The sequence below is a fragment of the Anopheles coustani genome, chromosome 3 (assembly GCF_943734705.1).
Source record: "Anopheles coustani chromosome 3, idAnoCousDA_361_x.2, whole genome shotgun sequence".
NCBI classification, from domain to species: domain Eukaryota; kingdom Metazoa; phylum Arthropoda; class Insecta; order Diptera; family Culicidae; genus Anopheles; species Anopheles coustani.
The window spans coordinates 55294780-55315299 of record NC_071288.1 but is presented as its reverse complement, the minus strand read 5'-3'; the positions used below and the strand labels follow the sequence as shown (position 1 = coordinate 55315299).

Genomic DNA, 20520 nt, shown 5'->3' with positions numbered 1-20520 from the left:
GACGCATCCTCCCGGGAACTCGACCGCTTTGCCGACGCTGACTTCCGTGGCTCATCCTTTCGCCATCATTCGCGTGGGTCACGTTGTTTACTTCACGTTCTTGGTTTCCGGACATTCCGTCCGTTTCATTTTTCCCGTAAAAATATCATTCCCATTGCGGGAGGGTTATTTTAAGGTTGCAACTGTTTATGGCACACGAGACACACATAAAAGCCGTCGCTCGAGGGTCGGGAAACGAACCTCCCCCTCTCCGAGTATTAAAGCTGTCGGGAGCTGCGGCGGCACCACACTTGAAGATCATTTAAATATTAAGATCTTCCAGACGGGACAGCGGCGAAACAAACTCAACCGGGTAAGTCGCGACTTGAAATTTCACAGCCCTTCAACGATTGCGGCGGCAAAGGCATGTAGTAAACCCGAATGGAAACATTTTCAAAGAACATTTCCTACCTTTTTTTGCACCATTGCGTTCAGTCGAAAAGTTCGTTTCCAGCCACGGATTAACGAGAAAAAAAGCCACCACAAAGCGCGCGTCCGGACCAGGAGTTATGTTGCTCTCACACCTTTCCGTCGCTTAGAATCTCTTACCGTCGGGGCAGGAGGGTGGTGGGGAGGTGTTGGCTGGTCAGTTTTGGCTGATGATGATAAACGTGCAAGATGTGCCGGTGCAATTTCTTTCGTGTTTTTCTTTAATTCGCGCTCGAAAGGACAACGGTCGTCGGGCACGGACCTTTTGGCCACCGCTCGGTTTCCGTTCCGACTCGGGGGCTCTCGGGAGTTTGTTTTACTGTGTTTTATTTATTTTGTATGTTGGAGGTTTTTGTTGTTCTCCCGTTGCGTTAAGTCTTCTTAATTTCACTGGTCCCCCCCGCGAGAGTGGCACGAAAAATGAGCCAATTCCCTCCGGAAACAACAGCGCGCCGCAACGCCGGACAAAGCAGCTCGAGGTACGAATCCGTACCACCATATCCCTCCCTTCCCTGTCCCTACGGCTGGTGTGCCGGATGGTGGAATAAAATTGCAATAAATTTCCGTTTTTGTTCTCAGCCAACTTTCCCTGCCACGTTTTTTTTTCGTTTTCGGCGCTGGGTGTCCGGTTTTTCTTCACCCGGATGATATTTTCGGCTTCTTGGCGTTGTTATTTTTAGTCAACTTCTAGCTCGACTCGAACCGGCCCCAAATAAGCCCGCCAAGTGTTGGCCCTTTGGCGTTGAAAACAAACAAATCGTTAGGTTGGCTCAAGTTTGTTACAAACTTCTTCCGCGGATGGTAAATGTTGGAGAAGTTGGAGACAAAATTAAAACCGTTCATCACCGCAGAAGTCGCGGTTTCACAGTTGTTTTTTTGGTGTTTGCCGACGTACTTGCGAACGGTTACGAAGGGAAAATGGAGCAAAGCGCGACGGTCTCCCTCCTTCAACCGCTCGATCTCTCCTGAAGAGGAAGTCAAGTTCTACAATACTGCTAGGTGATTACGGAAGAACGGCGAAAAAGTGGATAAATGGGGGCAGTCGCCTTAGAGCAAACTGGATACGGACAAACGTAACCGCAGCAATTGTAGGAAATGAGCAATAGTGTCAACATCTGCCCGGGCGCTCGAGGCAATGAAAATATAAACAAAATATTGCGCCTCCCAAGCTCCGAAACAAAAGGCGAAGAAAATTCTCCTTCATCCCGCTTCCAGAAGAAGCCATTCAAGCGAGGCCCATCGTCTTGCCGAGCCGAGGACAGCCGAGACCAACGTCCGGTAGGGGCAACAAAACGTAGCAAAAAAAAAGGTACGACCGGACAAACACACGCGCGCGCGGACGTCGTTCTCACAGAATAATAAGCATAATAATCTCATTATCATAAATATGCTAATGATGCCCCCCTCCCACCAGCCCGTTCGGCAGTGCCCGATAATGGTAAAGCGTGCGGTGGTAGTTGTGGTGGACATATCGGCATCATCATCATCTGGCACCAGCGTTTTCACACGCGCGAACCCATGACGCAAACCGATCCTTGGCCACAATCCAATACCGCACAGCAGCGCACGAACACACACACACACACACATACAAACCGGGAGTTCAATCGTTCGTGCAAGTGGAGCACTTTTTTCCCATATTGGGATGGAGATGATGGCAACGCCGTGCAGATAATACCGGAACAACTTGTCCTTCGAAGATCCAGGAATGCTGGATGGAGGTGGATTTTTCCAATATTTGCCCGCCTTTAGACTACGATCTGCGAGATGATTATGCGTCGCATTTGATTGCCGGCGCAAATTGAAGTCTCTTGGCGCAAAAACGAACAAGTTTGGAATCATAATTCAAAACACAGCGGAATGAGAGATGCATTCCGAACTCCGGCACGATCCAATAGGAATGTGGCGCTTTCAAATAATTTGCTTCGTCGTACATTGCCCAGCCCGGCCATTTATAGCTTTTGTCATATGATTGCCGCTGCAAATTTAATTATTCAATATAAAACGAATGGAAAATTCAACGGGAACTCGAGCACAAGCGCTCCAAGCTGGCCAGAGTTCTTTTAGTAATTAAATGAACCGTACCGTCGATGGCCGATAGTTATTTGATGTCAAAAATACCAATCAACATTGACGCGCACAGGTAGGTAATGCTGGCACGAAATAGATACAGTTCTGAAATAATTCAATTATTTCAACAACCAGGCCCGGGGCCGCACGCGTACGTTGTTTCACGTTCGCGGAACTGTGAACTATTATTTCCGTTCTCTAGCTGCACGGGAAACTATAAACCAAATTCAAATAATTGCTTGACGGGATGGTGGAACAAAAAAAAAACGCGGCTCTCACACGGAGCGTTGCCATCGCGAATGAAATATTGTCACGTTCACGCATTCCGGGTCGCGTTTTCCTGCTGCCCAGCCATGCGTCACCCGCCGCGGTTTCGGGGATGGATTGACGGGATGCAAAAGTGCGCCGAAACGGGATGGAAAATGATGTCCGGAAATGATGGCGTAATCATGGGCCGCGGGACGATGAGAGCTGGAGAACGAGGAGGAGGAACACCATGTTTGAAGAAATTCGGTCGACTTGGCAGCGGTTTGGTGGGTAAATTGAATTTTTCTCCCCGAAAACACACAGATGTGACCCGATTGCGAGATTGGCGAATTTGCATAAACAATTCGTTGGGGGCCTAAACTATAAACCGGGTCGTTTCAGGACGAAGGGGAGCAAAGAGGTTCTCCGGAGACGTAGACAATACGGGGTGGCTATTTATGAATATGCTTCGGGAGCCAAGCATAAGAAATGTGAAGGCATCGGGGACATTCTGAAGGCATCGCCATTTCTGGACATTCTAAAGATTTCCCCGAAGTACCACTCAATGGACCACTAGAGCGGGATAGAGGTCCAGGAAATCATTTTCCAACCACTATATTCCCTTTGGAGTGAGCTTCCAGGAGGAGAGACATGAACAATATCCTGTCCGACACTTTATTCTTCAATGTTCGAACCTCGGACGGTCGGAGTAGACGACCGATTCTTTACCCCCGGGGAGTGAAGTTTTACGTTCAATTCAAACATTTAACGAACCGAAACTGATCGTTACGGCCTACAAATGACTGCCGGGCGAATGCGCCTTGAGCCGCTAATGGCTACAAAGCACACAAAACACACACACACGCACTAACCCACAGCCCGGGCCCACGTGAAGCTTCAACAGTTCGACTCCTCTCAACGTCAACGTCACGGTTGTCATCTTGGCCACCCACAACACTCCGGTTAAAGTTTCCTTCCGACACCTCTCCGGCGTCGAGTGTGTTGCCGTGGAGCTCCGGGCGTTACGCACTGTCTATCTTAGTTACTTAATTGAGCCAAAGTTCTTCCCTTCCCCCCCCTCAAGTCAATCCAACGCTACGGCAAGATGCGGCCTTTACATGGAGCGCGCTGGAGGAGTTTGATGGGCGGATTGTTGAATTGTTCCGTCTCGTCTCGTTTCAGCTTTATGACAGCATCATCCTCTTTCCGTTTGGGGAGGCTTATTAAAAAGCAATAAGCGAACAATGAATGACAAAAAATACGAAATCTCCTCACAACGCCCCCTGGGGGCGGATATTTTATTTTTTTCGTTTGGTTCCTTCCACTTTTCCCTGTTCGGCTTGCAAAGACTTGAAACCGCAGTCGTCCGTCGAGCGGTTCTTATAGTCCAGAAGGCAAGGTCTCTTATAGTCTTCTGCGGTGTTTGATCGCAGGAAGGAGACATTCAACGTAAGCGCCATCGCCGACGTTTGACGTGAGCGTCGTGTTCTTCAAAATCTCGAATTCCCGCCAAAAAGTGTGTTCCTAAATTAGACACTGCAAACATTCCTCAATCGATAATCAATGTGCTGGAACGATGAGGAGCTAGAAAATGAACCATCTAATGTCGATGCCGACAAACCCGAGCTCGGGAGTGTATCGGGACCACATCATTATCATTCCGTGACTGGAATCGCAGGCGTTCTGCCAAAGACAAACTGGTTGGAAAGTAACGGACGGTCGGATTTGGAAGTTTACATTTTGAAAACACAGGTTCCATTTCGCTCCCTCGGCACTGATCTCGGCAATGACGGCACCATCTCCGGCTGGCCAAGCCATCACCCGAAGCACCGGGAGACTTACGGCGTTTCTATGTTTTAATGAGCTTCATTTCGGCTCTGATTGGACTCTTTGGGGAATTTTTCGATTAACACAACCGACCAGAGTCCGTCAACTGGCCAGAGTCAAGTCATTTCTCGTGGCAAACAGCGCGCAAGCAGGCCTGCACAAGAAAGGATCGAGATGAGAAAAAAAGAAGCTAACCAAAACCAGCACCCCCCAACAAGGTGCCGCCCGAAATGATCATCATCTTGTTCGGTACTTCGGGGTCTTTCTCCCCGGTTCTCGAGAGCTCGCAGCGGAGGGAGTTGTTCATTTCTTCGCTCCGCTGCTGGTGCACAGCACTCCAGCTGGGCATCAGGACGACCCCGACGTGAGGGGGATCTCCGAAGAGCGTGGAAGAAAAGTGTGATCATTTTGTTAATGATGCTCCAGAATGAGTATTAGCTTTGATGATCTAGAACGGGTCCGGGATTCTCTCCCCCTCCAGCAAACGATTTCCCGCTGCGGCGTTCGGCGGCGGGGAAAAAATACGATGACAGTTATCTTCGCGAGAAAACCCCCTCCTGCCGCTTCTTATCCTCCCTCCGCTGGCTGTTGCATCACGAAGCCGGCTCCGATTGGAAGGTGGAGGTTCACCGGGGGTTCAGTTTTCGTTTAACGATCTGGTCACATCGAAGAAACAAGAACGATCATCATCGATGGATGCTGTTGCCGTTGACGCTGAATCTTTGGAGGTTGAAGAAAGAGAAATCCCAAAACTTTGAATCGAGAAGGCGAAAAAAGAAAAGATCACAGACAATAAATGACACGAAGAAAGATGAAGAAAGGGATGTGACTCGGACTCGGGGCCCCAGAAACTCACATAAACAAAACGAACGAATGAGCCTGCGCGGATAATAAGGAGAACTAATTCTAGTGACCGTCCTTCCCACATCCCCATCCACACCCCGGGGACGCGTATGTGTGTGAGTTCAGTACGGGCTCTGCACGGTTTTATGTGATAAATGTACGAATAAAAAAGCGAGAACCCTCAACCACATATCACTCGGCGAGCTAACGAGCCGAGCGAGAGAGGACATCGTTGGCCTTGGCGATCGCGAGCATTAGAAGCGCTGGCAGATGAAGCAAGACGCGAACAAGAACTTCACCAGCAGAACTCCTCCACATGGTTTCTTCTTCCACACGCGCGCGCGCCAGTTGAAATTGGGTACTTTAATGTTGTTTTTCGTTCCCACTTTAGTTCCAGTTTTAATGACTTCATTTCGAGTGATCGTCGCCCGGTTTCTCCCCGATCCGGCCGGTCGTGTTTTTATTTCGCCCCGATTGTGAACCGACTCCCATTTCCCAAACCCATTCCGGGTTGGGTAGGGATATAAATTTGTCCACAAGGCGTAGGACACTCTGGTTCGTTCTATCCTACTTTCCTAAAGCTATCGGTTATTTATCGTGCTATCGGTATATTCTTCCGGCGCGAAGCCATAGGTGTGATCGGCACGGTCGGCGTGGTTTTCCAGCAAGTTATCATTTCTTTTCGACAAACAAGATTTTTAAGGATAATGATATCGTTTAGAGCAGATTGAATAAATTAGAATAATTTTGCCATGAAAATTAAGATAGATGCTCAATCTTTTCAACGTATTTCACACAGACACTAGCAGAGATAGTTTCTTGCTCTGAAAACGAGAACGAAGTCAAGAATATAGTCAAGAAGGTACATTTCGGTGGCCTAGGACTTTCACAGTGCCCAGCTTAAAGTTTAATGCATTTAATCATATTTAACAACTATGTATTAAGCTATGCACATTTAGAATAAACAAGAAATAAAAAAGGAAACTAGTTCTGGCTTCGCTGGAAATTCCGCAGTGACGGATTCGTTGGAAAATTTCTGTTCGCTTTGAACTTTCTTTACTCCGATAGAGCGTTTTTGTTTTTCCGCCACGTTTCTAGGAACGCCTATCACAGATCATCATAATTTTCCGTCCTACCGATCAGCATACCGGCAAAGAGCGGACTTACCCGGTGAGGGAAAACATCTGTTGCTGCCTCTTCCTGCTCCATGCAGTGGGTGCTGAGTGTTTTTCTAGGGCCGGTTTCTATCATTTCTCCGTGTTCCACTGATCGCAAGAAAAGTCACATGCTAGAGATTTTAGTACATCATAATTTAATTCAGTCAGTTTCAAGAAGAGTACACGAGACTAGACCCGTGTTCTGAAAAAATGTTGCAAAATGATATCACGGAAAAACAACAGCCTTTTGGCAACAATGCGTTCAGAGAAAAAGCAATCCCAGAAATCATGGCTTGAGATAGGTTTACTTTCCGAATGAGAACATAAATAAAATTGAATTAATGTGACATTCCACTCTCGAAGGTTGCGTGAAGAGAGCATCATAAGTCCGAGTCTCAAAAGTTCAAAACTCGGTTCCACGAACGAACCGCCGCAGAAACAAAGACTTGCCGCCATCTGTCGTCATCGCTAAACGAACGATGCTACGGTTGTCACGGAGCTGCCCCCGAACTTCTTACTACGGACGTCTTCGCGACAGACAGCTGTCCGTTTTGGGCGGCATGTAACCTTGCTTCCGTAAAATAAAGGGCGCCCCATTCCGGCGAGCGATTTGGTTTCGATCATCTTTCCGCAGCCCTGGGCATCGGGGGACTTTTTCCTACAGTTTATAGGCCCTCCAGCCATGACGCGTACCGCCCAAGATCTTCCATCGGCTAAGCCGATTATGATGGACACCGCGGCGGCTCATTTTGGCCACCTTTTCTTCATTCTGTTTGTTCTCTTTGCGGACGCCGACGGTGACTTCTCCGAAAACAGCCCACGAATTTCGATGATCCGACATTTATTTCGTGCAAGTTTTTGCCCCGAAAATCCCGATGTCCACCTGCCGGTTTGCGAACGGGGAATGCTGGCTTGCGGTCGAAACAGTATCAGCTTAACGCTAAAGCCCGGTAGCCGACAGTTCAGCCTTCATTAGAATCGTTCAAAGCCGATCGCGTCGGTATCGATCTCGATGTATCCCAGCCGGCTCGAATCGAAGTGGTCATAAAATGTTTTAATCCTTCGGGTGACGGGTGGGGAATACAACCGGATGACAACTCGAAATCAAGATGACTTAGATTTAAGAATACCCAGTTAAAAGAAGGATGCAAATTAGAGTTGTGTAATTCAGATTCAGATTCATGAACCTGTATGATTCTTTGGGTTTTAGAGATTCATGAATTTTTCGATGAAAGACTCATGCATCCCAAAAATACATCAACTGATGAAAAGTAATGAACCTAAAATGGGAAGAAGGACTCCTTTGTTTGTCGCATGATCCATGCCAATGAAAGAATCGTGGAGATTCGTGACAGATCCATGAAAGATTCATGAAGAGTCATTAAGGTTTCGACAGATTCATGAAGTTTTAAAACATCGAATTCCTAAAAATTAATTAATCCATCTGAATGAATATTGGGTGAAAGACTCATATGAATGAATCTCGTGAAAAGATTCATTAATCACAACTCTAATGCAAATCTCTCGCTGGTGGAAACCTAGTATAATAAATTATCGGTATGTTTTAAGGAATTTCGTTTTTCTAAAAAAACACAAAATGATAAGTACTGGTAACAAGCCGATCGGGATAGGTTTTTCATCACAAACGCCCGTTTTTATTCCATACAATGTTGCTGTTTTCCATAAACAGGATAAGTGAAAGGAACACAATGTTCTGCGCTTTTGTTACATAAGTAATAAGAGGATGTCGAAGAAGGTCGTACCCAACATACTTCTGCTACTGTGGCGCGGCACGGCATTGAACAGTCATTCCCAATGAACACACACACACACACTCCGTATCACTCTTTCTCTTGCTTCATACGCCCCTCGAAAGATCGCGCACATTACGATTGAGGAAAAAAGCGCAATGATGCACCCGAATCTCCTAGCTGCACTAAGCATGAATGAACGAGAAAAAAGGGATCCCCACCCCTGCCCCTCCACCTCACCACCACCAATAACTGCAATTCCATCGCGAATTTCCAACCCGTGGAACATGCAAGATAAAACACCCAGCGGAGCCAGCTTTTCCGCCGTCCGGACCAGCAACAGAAGCAATCAGATGGTACACGAGCGCGCGCGCGCGGTCGGTGGAATGGTGGTTTTTCGGTGGAAAATTTATTACCCTCTTTGATAATAAATTTTACTTCCACGCACCCAACCCCCACCCCCCGCCCTCCAGGCCGCCACGGAAATGGTTCTCGTTCGATGTTGCTTTTCGCATCTGGTAACACAGATTTTGCCACCATTTCGGACTCACGTTCCGGTGGCGTGCGGGCGCGCGCGCATACACACGAACAAGGCAGCGTTTCGATTTTTGGCCCTAAAATGCCGGCTTTCTCTCCTCCGACCCTCACACCCCGGGAAGGTGTTTTCCTTTGTGCCGGTTAGTTGGTCGTTCGGTCGGTAGGTTTCTGGAGCAGTTAATGAGAAAAATGGTCTAACTGGCCGCATGCACCGACGTTGTGTGCATCGATGCAATTCTCCCTTCCCTCCCAACATCCCTCCCTCTTCCGACAAAGACAGGAAGGAAGGCACTTAATGGAAAGCATTCTCTCTTGTGTGTCTTTCCGATGGAATAGCGATACACACATCCCACTACTAGCTCCGGTACAAGGTTGCTGCTGGAACATTTCCAACCACACACACACATATCAAGATCAAGCCTCCCTGAAGGCCAATTCCATGCGAACCAGGCATGGCATGTGTACGGTTGCATCACTGAATTCCCAAATGAACCCTCCGGGGGATCGAAAACGGAGCGAACGGAGGAGATCTCTGGTGGGCGGTTGCGCTTCCGCCATCGGAAAAATAACTAATAGCTTGTAAACGGTGCTAAATTGCTCAAAAGTCCATACGGTGGTCTGGCGCCACCGGGGTTTTTCGATAGAGAAAAAACACAACCTATATTTTGCTTCCCGCGCTATCTCAACTACTCAAAAACACAACGATTGAAAGTTACAAAATTTACTAAAACAAACTCATATTAAAATGTATATCTAAACGTTGCGCCTTTTTGACAGCAACCACCACATGCAAAACATAATCAATTCAACACGGCACTTTTGGCCGCTTTCCCAACCGACAACCGAGTGGTTGTGAACGGCCATGTTTGCATCGTGGCGCAATCGTGCATAAAAGAGAACTGCGAGACGAGAACACTTGCGCTTGCACTTATCACGAACCACTTCACGCGGTGGTTTTGGTTTTACACCAGCGTGTGGCGGCAATGAGACGCCGAAAGCAGACTGCCACATGCTGAAACACGGGAGGAGAGGGTCTGGTAAAGCATTGATTTTATGATACCAACCAAACGAACCCGCCGACCGACCGATAAGTATCCCGTTCCAGCGAGGTGCAGGATGCTGATGAGGAGGACGCTGATGACGCTGTTGATGGCAGTTGAAATGTGATGACTCACTTAGCGCATCACCTTTGCCATCGTTAAGTCCATCATCATTATCTGCTGGGTTGGCAGAGGGCGCGAAAGAGCACCGTGACACCTTCTTGCCGCTGCGAGAATGGCGGGAAAAGCTAGTTTGAACGCACACGGCTGCAGATTCGCATAAAAGGACAAACAAAAGGAATCCCATGGAAACACGGTAGCGCCAGGTTGGCGAAGAAAATGAGCATAATGAAGGTAAATCACAGACTATAGAAGCAGTGAGGTGCGGAAAGACGGGATAAACCCGGGGAACCCCGCGGGTTCACAAGCTTCATGACTAATGAAGTAGAGCAAACCACCACTACCACTGCAGGGAGGGGGTCTTTTTCTGTTGTGTGCGACAAGGTAACTGACAAACTGCAGCATAATTGCAATTATCGCAGCCCTAGTCGACGCTTGCTTTCTTTGCCACCGAGTTCACGCGACATCACCAGCACCTTTTTTTCCTCCCTGTCGCCTCCCTTCCTCCCGCAACTACGAACGAAACGCATCTACGAACGCGAACAACTGGCCGACGCGCTCCCTCTAATTAAACACGAGAGACCTCCTGAGGAGGTCGGCCCCATCACAACGACGACGACGACGCCGACGAGTGCTTATGATGCTACTGTCATAAATTATGCTGCCCTCCACACACTCGCACAAACAGTTCAGCATAACCACCACCACCAAGCGGGAGAGAAACTGCAACCAAATCGAAACGATGGTATTTAAAAACCGCAATTATTTTAATTGAAGTGCTTCACGTAACAACATCATCATTTTTCACAAGTTTGTCTCCCGCTCGGTCGGTGGCAGCGATTCGTCTTTTGTCGTTTTTCGTTTCGGAGCAGTTTGAGGAGGGCAAAATAAAACAAACGTGAACCAACCGACGTGATCTAGCAGTCCGGAGGAACCTGCCTTAAGCAAGAGACCTGTGTGTGCAGCATCACAGCTCAAGACGGCGCTCAATGATGCCATTTTCCTTCTCTCGTTTCGCTCTTGCCTTGGGTCGGCCGTGCATTTTCTTTCTGTAGAGCCTCCTCCTCCTTCTAGAACCAAAGGGGCAAAAACGAGAAACTGCAACCGGGAGCCAACATAATTGCGGCATATCTCAATAAATTTCTTTCGAACCAAAACCATCACACACGGCATCATCATTTTCGTCCTACACGTCACCATTGGCACCAAATATGTGTATGTGTGTGTGCGGATGGAGGAAAAGGAAAACTCCATACCAACCGGTAGACAACGGGGGTACGGTGGAAAATAATTTCTCAATTAAGCCACACCGCCGCCTCGGTTTTTGTTTTGTCAGCCTCGGATGCTACTCCTTTGCTCGGGACTCAATTATTGAGCGCCCCGGCGTGGTTAGGAGAAGAGCGAACCGGGACAAAAATGATGATTAAGTTTTTGTGATATTTTTTTGCTTCCAAGGTTCTGCAAGAAGAAAAACTGAACTTCAAGCCCTTCCGAACGGGGACCAATTATTTGCAGCAGGCCCACTTACGACCGTGGAGACGACCACGGTGTCTTAGACTGCAGGGACGATGTTACAACTAAATTTTGTTTGTTCCATTTTTCGCGAAACACTGAACGTTCTGTTCTCGGCTGCGTAATCTGCAGCTGGCTTCTCACCGGGGCTCCCTTCTTTGAGCGCGATTTATGGGCAACACAACACAACACACACTCGCGAAGCGTCTGCGGAAGGTCTCGCCTCCCGGGGGCATTACTCAAGATGCCACATTGCGAACAAACTGCAGACGCATCGTCTTCGGTGGCAATTAGCAGACAGGAATCTGCCGAGGTTTCCTTCGCCCATGTCTCGGATGCACCCACCCGGGACTCCGAGCGGTTGCTAAAAAGGGGATACAAGATGGCGAACGTGCAAATAGACACGGCCATCGATCAGTGTTAGTCTGCCTGGGTCGATCAAAGGTTGTCACGTGTCTGATGGTGCGTATGCTGTCAGTGTGGGGTTCCCCGTCGCTCCCCAAGTCGAAATCAGGATGGATGTTGGAGACTACAAAGGTGTTCGCTATTTATCATCTACCTAGACTACTTTCCGAACATGCTGTTCATGTTCTGGTTGTGAATGGTGTAATTCTACACTCCAAACCACCCAACGGGAGCTTCGATCGGCATGTTTTACGACGGGTAGCAGTCGTCTGTCAGCTTCAAGTTTGCTTGAAAAAGTCAAGCACATCGAAAACGTCTAAATAGTATGATTATGACGATTAGTTTATTGTCACTTGAAACATCACAGGGTGGAGAGTTTTGTGTTTTAGTTTTTTGGAAAAATCTCAACATACGAATGATTTTCTTCAATTCCATACAAAAACTCTTGCTGCAGAACGAGAAATAAAATTTATCTAATCGAATTCAAAGAAATCGAAAGTCTATAAAACAGAATATGCATCCTAAGACCGTACAATCCAGATGAAATCAAAATCAATGCTATATTGAATTTAAACATACTCATCCCCATCGGCGCTAGGGTAATCTTTGCAAACTTCAGCCAAACACAACGAGCGTAGTGAAATACTTTTCAACAGCAATGCATTTCCAATCCATGCCAAAGAGGTCGACGCCGTCCTAGGACGTGCCTTTGCCAAAAGTATGTGATAAGAAGACGATGCTTTTTAGCCTCTTTCTTCTCCAGCTTTATCAAGTTGATACGTGTACCCTTTTCCATCCCTTCACAAGCACAAGCTTCACAAAGATTCTTTTTCGCTTTGACAAGAATAACGAAGGATAAATGAATGAATCGCAGCGCTGGGAAAACAACTATCGATGAAAGTATGTCGGAAAACAATCGCCTCAAAAGTTGTACGCGTTCGCTCTGCAAAACGCCACCGGGCGGTGGGTGAACTATTCCGTCGAGATCGAAGCATTTGGCCGGCAGTCCCCCTCTCCGCCAACACCCTCTCCTCACTCAACATTCCTTTTTGCTGGGCTATTTTTCCAGCAATTTCTATGCAAAAACAAACAACAAAAAAACATAATGCAACCGGGCATGACGGAAGATCGTCGGTGGGAGAAAACAAGTCCATCCCTTCCACGCTTTTAGCTACCTCAGAGTCTGTGAGAAAAGGCACACAAAAAACTATCACACATTTTCCAGCATTCTGTCAATTCCACCAACAGACAACACATCCAGGCAAGGAAGGATAAACGCTATTGGGTTTTTCCCCGAGCTCTCCCACGGGAGTCGTTCATTCTAAGGGATGGAGCTCCGTTATTAGCATCCTTATGCATCGCGTCAACCTCACACGCCGAGGTTCTTTGGAGGAGCGAAAAACGGAGCAACCCGATGGGGGATGGATGCATTTCCGGAAGAGTTTTCCTGCCCGGAACGCGAAAGGAATGGGTTTGAAAGTCTCACGAACGAACTTTGTTGACCCAAGCGAATGGAATGCATGTTTAGCTCGGAACCGTTTGTGATAGAGAAGCCATTTTCAATTTCATGTAGTTGTTTTTTGCAATAAGCATATTGGAAAACATAACTTTTGTTCTAAAAATAGAAACAAAAAAATAAAAAAATAGAAACGAATTGAAAATTGGATTAATATTTGCTAAATTTGGTTGTATTTGAAATCATTTGAAATCCACCGAAAACCATGAGAAGTCCCTCGTTCTTTTCGATAACAAATACCCGCGAAAAAAGACAGTGAAAATAGTCCAACCGATTCATGCTGCTGCATAGAACTGAAAGGCCATCTCGGTACTCTGAAAGCAAACGTAATAAACCCATTTAACCCAAATCTTCACGTGAGTTGAAAGCTTAATCGGTCGCAAAGCATTTATTAATTTCCCTTATCAAGCCCGACAGTGAAACCGTCGAACCTTCGTCGCACACCAGGCGCCCTTCGCTACGGCAACTTCTATCCATTGCCGTTGTCCTCTTGGCTATATCTTACAATTATGCTCGAGTTCTCGACAACATTCCAAGACGCTCGGATTCCATTCGACTGGAATCGGTAGCCGTTATGCTCGATTCCAGACCATTTATATTTTATTACTATTTAATCTCGATCTGCCATTCCGAGCAACATTCAGTGGGTCCTGTTTTTCTTCGCTCCCCCAATCGCAATGTCACACCCCCGCCGCCCTTTGTTTTCTCTCACCTTGGTAGCCGTGCTAGAAGCCATTTTTACCTTTATCGATCCGTAGCACAAGCGAAGGCAAGACTGTATGAAGACGAGCGTCGGTTTGTAATCCCTAAAACCGTTCACAATCGTTTAATATCCACTTATTGATAGCGGGTTGCTCTAACGAGCGGTAGTTGCAGACCGAGCTTCGTGCCAATCGAGTGTAGCATTTGTCTTCATCCTCTTACCGACTCCGATGCGCGCTTTGGAGAATGAGTGGACGAAAGTCGTACAAAAGGATCTTCTGCGTCGTTGCGAACCTCCTTCAAGTCGGGCCCCAGATCAAAACCTTTTGCACTTACACGCTCTTTAAGAGAATGGGACAGTGTGTGCGGCAAACGTCGACGCTTGCCCATGCTGTAATCCAGTTGCCGATTACCGACTCTATCGCTTTAAGTGGCCTATGCTCATCTGGTGACACCAGAAAGCGGCGTACCCTCGGGTGGGGGGAGAAAACGAACATCGAAAAGGATGATATGTGGTATCGGTTGTGCTCGGGCAGATACCCATTCGGTGTGTGCCATGTTTGATTGCGCTCGGTGGCAAAACGGGTGGTCTGGTGCACAAAGTTCAGCAGAAGAAACTGCTATAGCGTCGAGATCGGATGAAAATGGTGTCTTTGTTGGGAGACGCTTAATTTTGGAATCGTGTTCAATATTGCATTAGAACATGTTCAATTTAGAAACCCATTCTAAAGAATGCACCAAAGGCTAGGTAAGAGAAGCACGGGGCAGCTCGGCAAATAAAACGTAAAATAATTTATTTAAAAACCCTATCGCCATGAGACCACAACCATTTGGCGTTATTCACCAACCAACACCTACGTTTGAATCAAAGAAAACCTACGCCATCGAACAAAATTCTATTAAATTTGATATTTTTGACGCCGAAGACACCAAGTTCGGCCTCCAGAAACGTAATTGATATAGGTGTGAACGTGAAAAACCACATTAACGGGCGCGGACACCCAAATCGATCGATCGCGTCCGGCTTGTCGATCCGAATTGGTAAGCGATACCTCGCAACTAGTAACGATTTTCTTATACGGAAACTGGAGAGGAAATCGTATGCATGCGAGTTTTTGGGGGGCTAGGCCCAAAGATTTATGCCGCGCGGGAGGAAAGATATCAATTTCCCGCCCCGGTCGATGGAATGGCACGATGTGACGAAATGATTTTTCACATTTCTAATGAACCATGCACCTCGAAGGCGACGGATTTGGGGGGGATGGCTTCGTAAGAGTTTAAAAGCCAATATGGATAATCCAATAATCTGCCGACGACGAGGCCATTCGTTCGGCTGCCAAATTCTGCTTTCCGGGCGGTCACACGCTTGGGGGCGCGAGTAAATAATGCTTCTTTATGGAATGGTTTATTTGATTTAAAGCTTAAAATAAACCCATTAAAACAGACACATGATTAGAGTGAACCACGGCGTTAATGATGTTCCCTTGCTTCAAACCGGCCCTGGTTAGAAATTGATTTTCCAACGAACATGCTTTCGACCCTCCTCCCTGCTTTCCGTTTCGTGTAGCTTATACCGTCGAGAGGAGGGTACCATCACCATCAATCCCCAGCTACGGCACTTCCCGCGCCGAAGAGGCATTAGACAAACACACCATTAATCTTTCATTTTGTCACTGGGGAACACACCACGCTTTCGGCGTTCGACGATCGGAGAGGAGACTCAATATATTTTTCTTCGATCGAAAGAATTTTTCGTTGCCCGAAGGAGGTCCGCCACACACAGATTAAAAAACGGTTCCTTGAAATGAGCCTTGCGCGGTGCGAAATACCGAGCCAACCACAAAAACCCTAACCTAACCTGGCACATTAAACGGGAAAACCGCACGCCAGGGTCGCTCCCGGTCGGGTTGCGGTTGCAACCGTCTGGGGGCGTTCCCGCGACGTCGCTAACGCAAAATTCCGCAAAAACCCCACAGAAACGGGTTTTCCGGCTGAAAGCGAGCGCGCAACGCTTCCACGCACTCGGGCGATCTCATTCACTCTGTCTTTCCGTCTTGCTTTCGCTCCCGATGGTAGGGCATTTTCCCGCACGACGGTGGAAAAATGACAGGAAAACTCGTCGATCGCTGTTCCAATGGCGGGCAGCACACGCGCCGCGTCGGAAAACCACACCGCCCATTGATTAACGATCTACCTTGCGGTTACCGCGTCGGGGTGGATTTGTCTTCCACCGGAGGCAGCCGGAATGGCAGGAAGATTTTAGTCTTTTATTTTTATCTCCATCCACCCCGACTGCCACAAACATCCACAACGGTGAGTTTCTTATTTTCGACCGGCTCAAAAACGACAACCCGAACGAAATTCTCTCGAGACGACTCAGCACGGTGCAGTGGCATCACACCACCAAAAGCAAGCGCGAGCAGCAGTGTGTGCAGCATAGTATTTTCCTCACCCAATGCTCACTGGAAGGGTTTGTTGTTGGGCGCGGAACGGGGGGTAGCGAGAAAAATGTGGCCGCGCATAGTTGACAGAAGATAAGTACATCGTTTACAACCACGCCCAACGCGACCAATTTTGTGTCCCGACTGTCTAGTGGCGGACATTCTTACCGTCGATCGTGTAAGCGACGATCCTTAGCGTCTTTGAGAGCGAAGGAGAAACGGCAAGAAAGTGGCTCTTTTCCGCTGGCGGGCGTTTGAAAACGTGCAATGAATTTTCTGCTGTTTCGACACTTTTTCCGAATGGGAGGGAAACCCAAATCTTCTTTATCCTTAGGGAATAGTACACGCTACCCTTTCATTGAAATTGAATGTGGCACGGCAAGAGGAAACCGACATTGGAAACCGAAATAAAACTTTTGATGCCGAGCAGTTAAGTAACCTGAATCCGGTATGTTTCGACATCGAGTTTGGTCTTTGGTAAGACGCTAGACAAATTATGCCCTCTGAGTTTCGTACAATTTCAGAAACAGCATACGTTTGAAAGTGCTTGCAAGAAGTTCTACAATCCTCCATGCAAGCACTCTCATTTTCATCAATTAAATACTAAAAACATAAAAAATTAAATAAGACTACTACTGCACAAAAGTTGAGCTAGAAATGTGGAGCTACTTACTCTAATTGAATTTCTTTACTCGAGCATTTTTGCATTGCTCGACGATGATTCTTTACATACGATGAAGAAATATTTTATAGACACTAATGGTTGAAAACGAAGATGCTACTTATGCAAAGCCCACAAAACAAAATTCCCTCCCTTCCGCAAGCCTCTCATACAAAGTATCTTCTGGGGGCATTCAAAAACTTCATGCAAGCTTCTATAGTAGCTTCTTTTTTGGAAGCAAGTCTAAAAAGAGTAAGCACTGAAAACGAGATCTTTGGGTACTCCATCAATGTTTTGATAGCAAAAGCATACAAAGTATGCCTTCGGTCCATTTTGATCGAAATTTAAGTTTCTTGTCGAATATGTGTCTTTCTAAAGATTATTTACAAATGTACTGAATGGTAATTTCTCTGTTGCTTCGAATTATGTATCCCAATTTAAAGATGAAGGGAAATTTTAAATATATAAGGCTTCAATCTATAACAAAAATTGTAAGTAAAACCGAGGGTAGTTAAATATCTCAAGAAAACTTTCAAACATTAAAATATAGTTTTCCACAATCTAGCTGGCAGCAAATCGGTATCATAACACTTATTCAAAACTTACACAGCATCAGCCGCAAATCGCACGAAATCTTCATCATGAGAAATTGTTGACGAAATATTTGTTTAACCGTAATGAACCACAACCGCCAAGAACTTTATCCTGCAAAACCGCTCATCTGCCAAAAAGGAGCTTTAACGCTTGTCGTCCGGCTCGTCCTAAGCTCGGCGTAATGAAGAACAACAACAGCATCTCACTAAATGATAGCCCCAGTCAGACCGGGCAGATCGACAAACACGACCATTAAAGGCGGCGGCACAACCTTGGCCGCATCACGTAACTTTGCCATCAATCATGTTGCCTGAGAGGATCCAGAGGCAGGGATGGGGAAGGGCTTCAACCACTGCCTCGCACTGTTCCCCTTTCAAGCGGAAATCTATACACTATCCAAACAAAACAATCAACCTTTTCACAACATAAATATCATAAAACAATCTAGTGATCCCGGCACATCTCCCCGGACACCCTGTTCCAAGGCGTCCGTTCGTTGGTAGTGGCGGGTTTGTTGGGTAAGAGCTTACACTTTCAGCGATCGGCAATAGGAAAAGGGAGGTTGGAGCGTGAGTTTTCCAAGGAAAAACGAATCTTCGCACCGTCGCAGAATTTGTCCGACACTTTCCGCGCTCGCCTCGCTGAAGCAGCACCGGGCAATTTATCTACATTTTGCCTGCCTTCAACAGTTTCCCGGCGTGCCTTGCTAAGCAGCGTCCTCTCTTCGTGCGCTGGAAGGCTGGAAAAGCTAACCCGCTGCTTGCGCTCGTACGGCGCGCCCGTCAGGCTTTGATAATTTGCACTTTGTTTACCAACCGCCACGGACCGGTTTATCGTTGTCGAATGGCAAGTCCCCGCTCGGGGAAGCTTTTCTCGAGTCGTTTCCGGGAAACGGCGACCCTTCCGGCTGCCCATGGACACACGGCACCGAGGGAAAGTTGTCTGCAAAATCGTCCTTTACGTAGCACTCTGCTTCACTTTTCTGGGCCGGATCGGCAGCCTTCGGGCAGTACACAGCGCTTCGTAGTGGTGCTTCTGCTTGCCGCTGTGCGCAGCTAATTAAATTAATTGAAGCATATTTACAACAAACTTCCACCCGCTCGGCGACGACCATGGCACATGACCGGAAGTGTGCCGGACGATGTAGGAAACGTGCTGGGCTTCGGAACGGGGCGGGCAGTTTCTTAGTGCGAAATGATGAAGCACCCGGATCCACGAGAGTGAGAAAACATCTGAAAACGGCAAATGCTTCGTGTAGGAAGCTCAAAGTGAAACTCTCGGATATCCTGCGCTTCTTAAGAAGTTCAGACAAGTTCGAGTCCTGGCAAGGGGAAAGCATGTTTCCGGTCAAGGGTACAACACAGTTTGTCGCTGGTTGAATATCATGTAGAGGATAGCTCGGAATTGAAACAATTTAAATATTTGTCTGGTGTAACGCTAATATGGAAAACATCCTTTAACATAACCGAAAGTTTGAATAAAAAATGCGGGAATAATTGAGTTGTTCCCCGTTCTCCTTAGATAATTGTTATAAACCATATTATATAATCGTCTACAGGACACAAGCCATCATAATTTTCATCGGATCACCGGATTTACCATTGATGCATTAATTTGGTCATAAGAACCAAACACATGATAATTGCGTGTGAAGCAGTTTACATCTGAAGAGGGTTTTTAGTGTATCGAAAAACGGTAGGGAGAATCATACTTACTTCCACACTAGTAACGATGAAATAAAAATGACTAATAACAGCAGCACCGAACAGAGTGCTATCATGGCGGAGGTTTGGAATGAAGGGCCACTGTGGTAGCTGGCGTCAATGATCTGCGTTGGGAAAAGAGAAGAAGAGAACGAACATATTTTATTAGTGCGGGTTGACTTTTCAATTCGAGTCGGGTCTGTGAATATGAAATTGATAAATGAATTGACGAGGACACAAAGTGGACACAATGGAAATTAAACACTCAATTAATACCTCAGCTAAACGACCTCGGGGTCGAGGGCTGATTAAAAACCAACAATGTGTTTATGTGGGGGATCTCTAAGAAAATTTTTCTTTTTCATGAAAACAAAAACGTGGGAGGATGAATTAAAATATCAGTCATTGAATAATACATAGAAATAAATATTGAAAAAAAAATAGTTAAAAACAACATTGAAAACTATTACAGGATTACTAGAGAGAAATGAAAACGGTAAGAAAATTTGATTGGCTTTTTGGTTCAAGATAAGATATTAAGAATAACTTCAATGAAATTTTTAATGGCAAAACTTTCTACTTTCTACAGGTTCTTCTGGGCATCCATTCCCCCCGCTTGCATTGAACAGACGTCCTCTCAAGCACTTCTGTTCGTTTGAACACGGTGTTGAAAAAATGCCTCTGCATCAACTTGCTTACAACTTTGTTCCTATCAATGATTATGTTTTTCTTTTCTGTATCTTTTTCTCAAAAGTTTATTATTTAATGGGTTTCAGGACAAATATCCATCGGGCAACTACAACAACTTTCACCGAATCCTACACGATCGGAAAAGCTCAAAGAAACCGTTACCAAAAGGTAGGCACGCGCTGGGCAAATTGAAAATTTATACGATTCATTTGAATGGGCTGGTGGAATTTATAGCCA

General features: G+C 46.5%; 1 protein-coding gene across 1 annotated transcript in view; it reads right to left on the bottom strand.

The window, feature by feature from the left end:
- Positions 1 to 20520, bottom strand: part of LOC131263090 (PE-PGRS family protein PE_PGRS4) — a 130709-nt gene that overhangs the window by 62721 nt on the left and 47468 nt on the right. The window contains exon 4 of the mRNA XM_058265241.1: positions 19606 to 19718. Within this exon, the coding sequence (XP_058121224.1) occupies positions 19606 to 19718 (113 nt within the window). The remainder of the gene's footprint in view (positions 1 to 19605; positions 19719 to 20520) is intronic.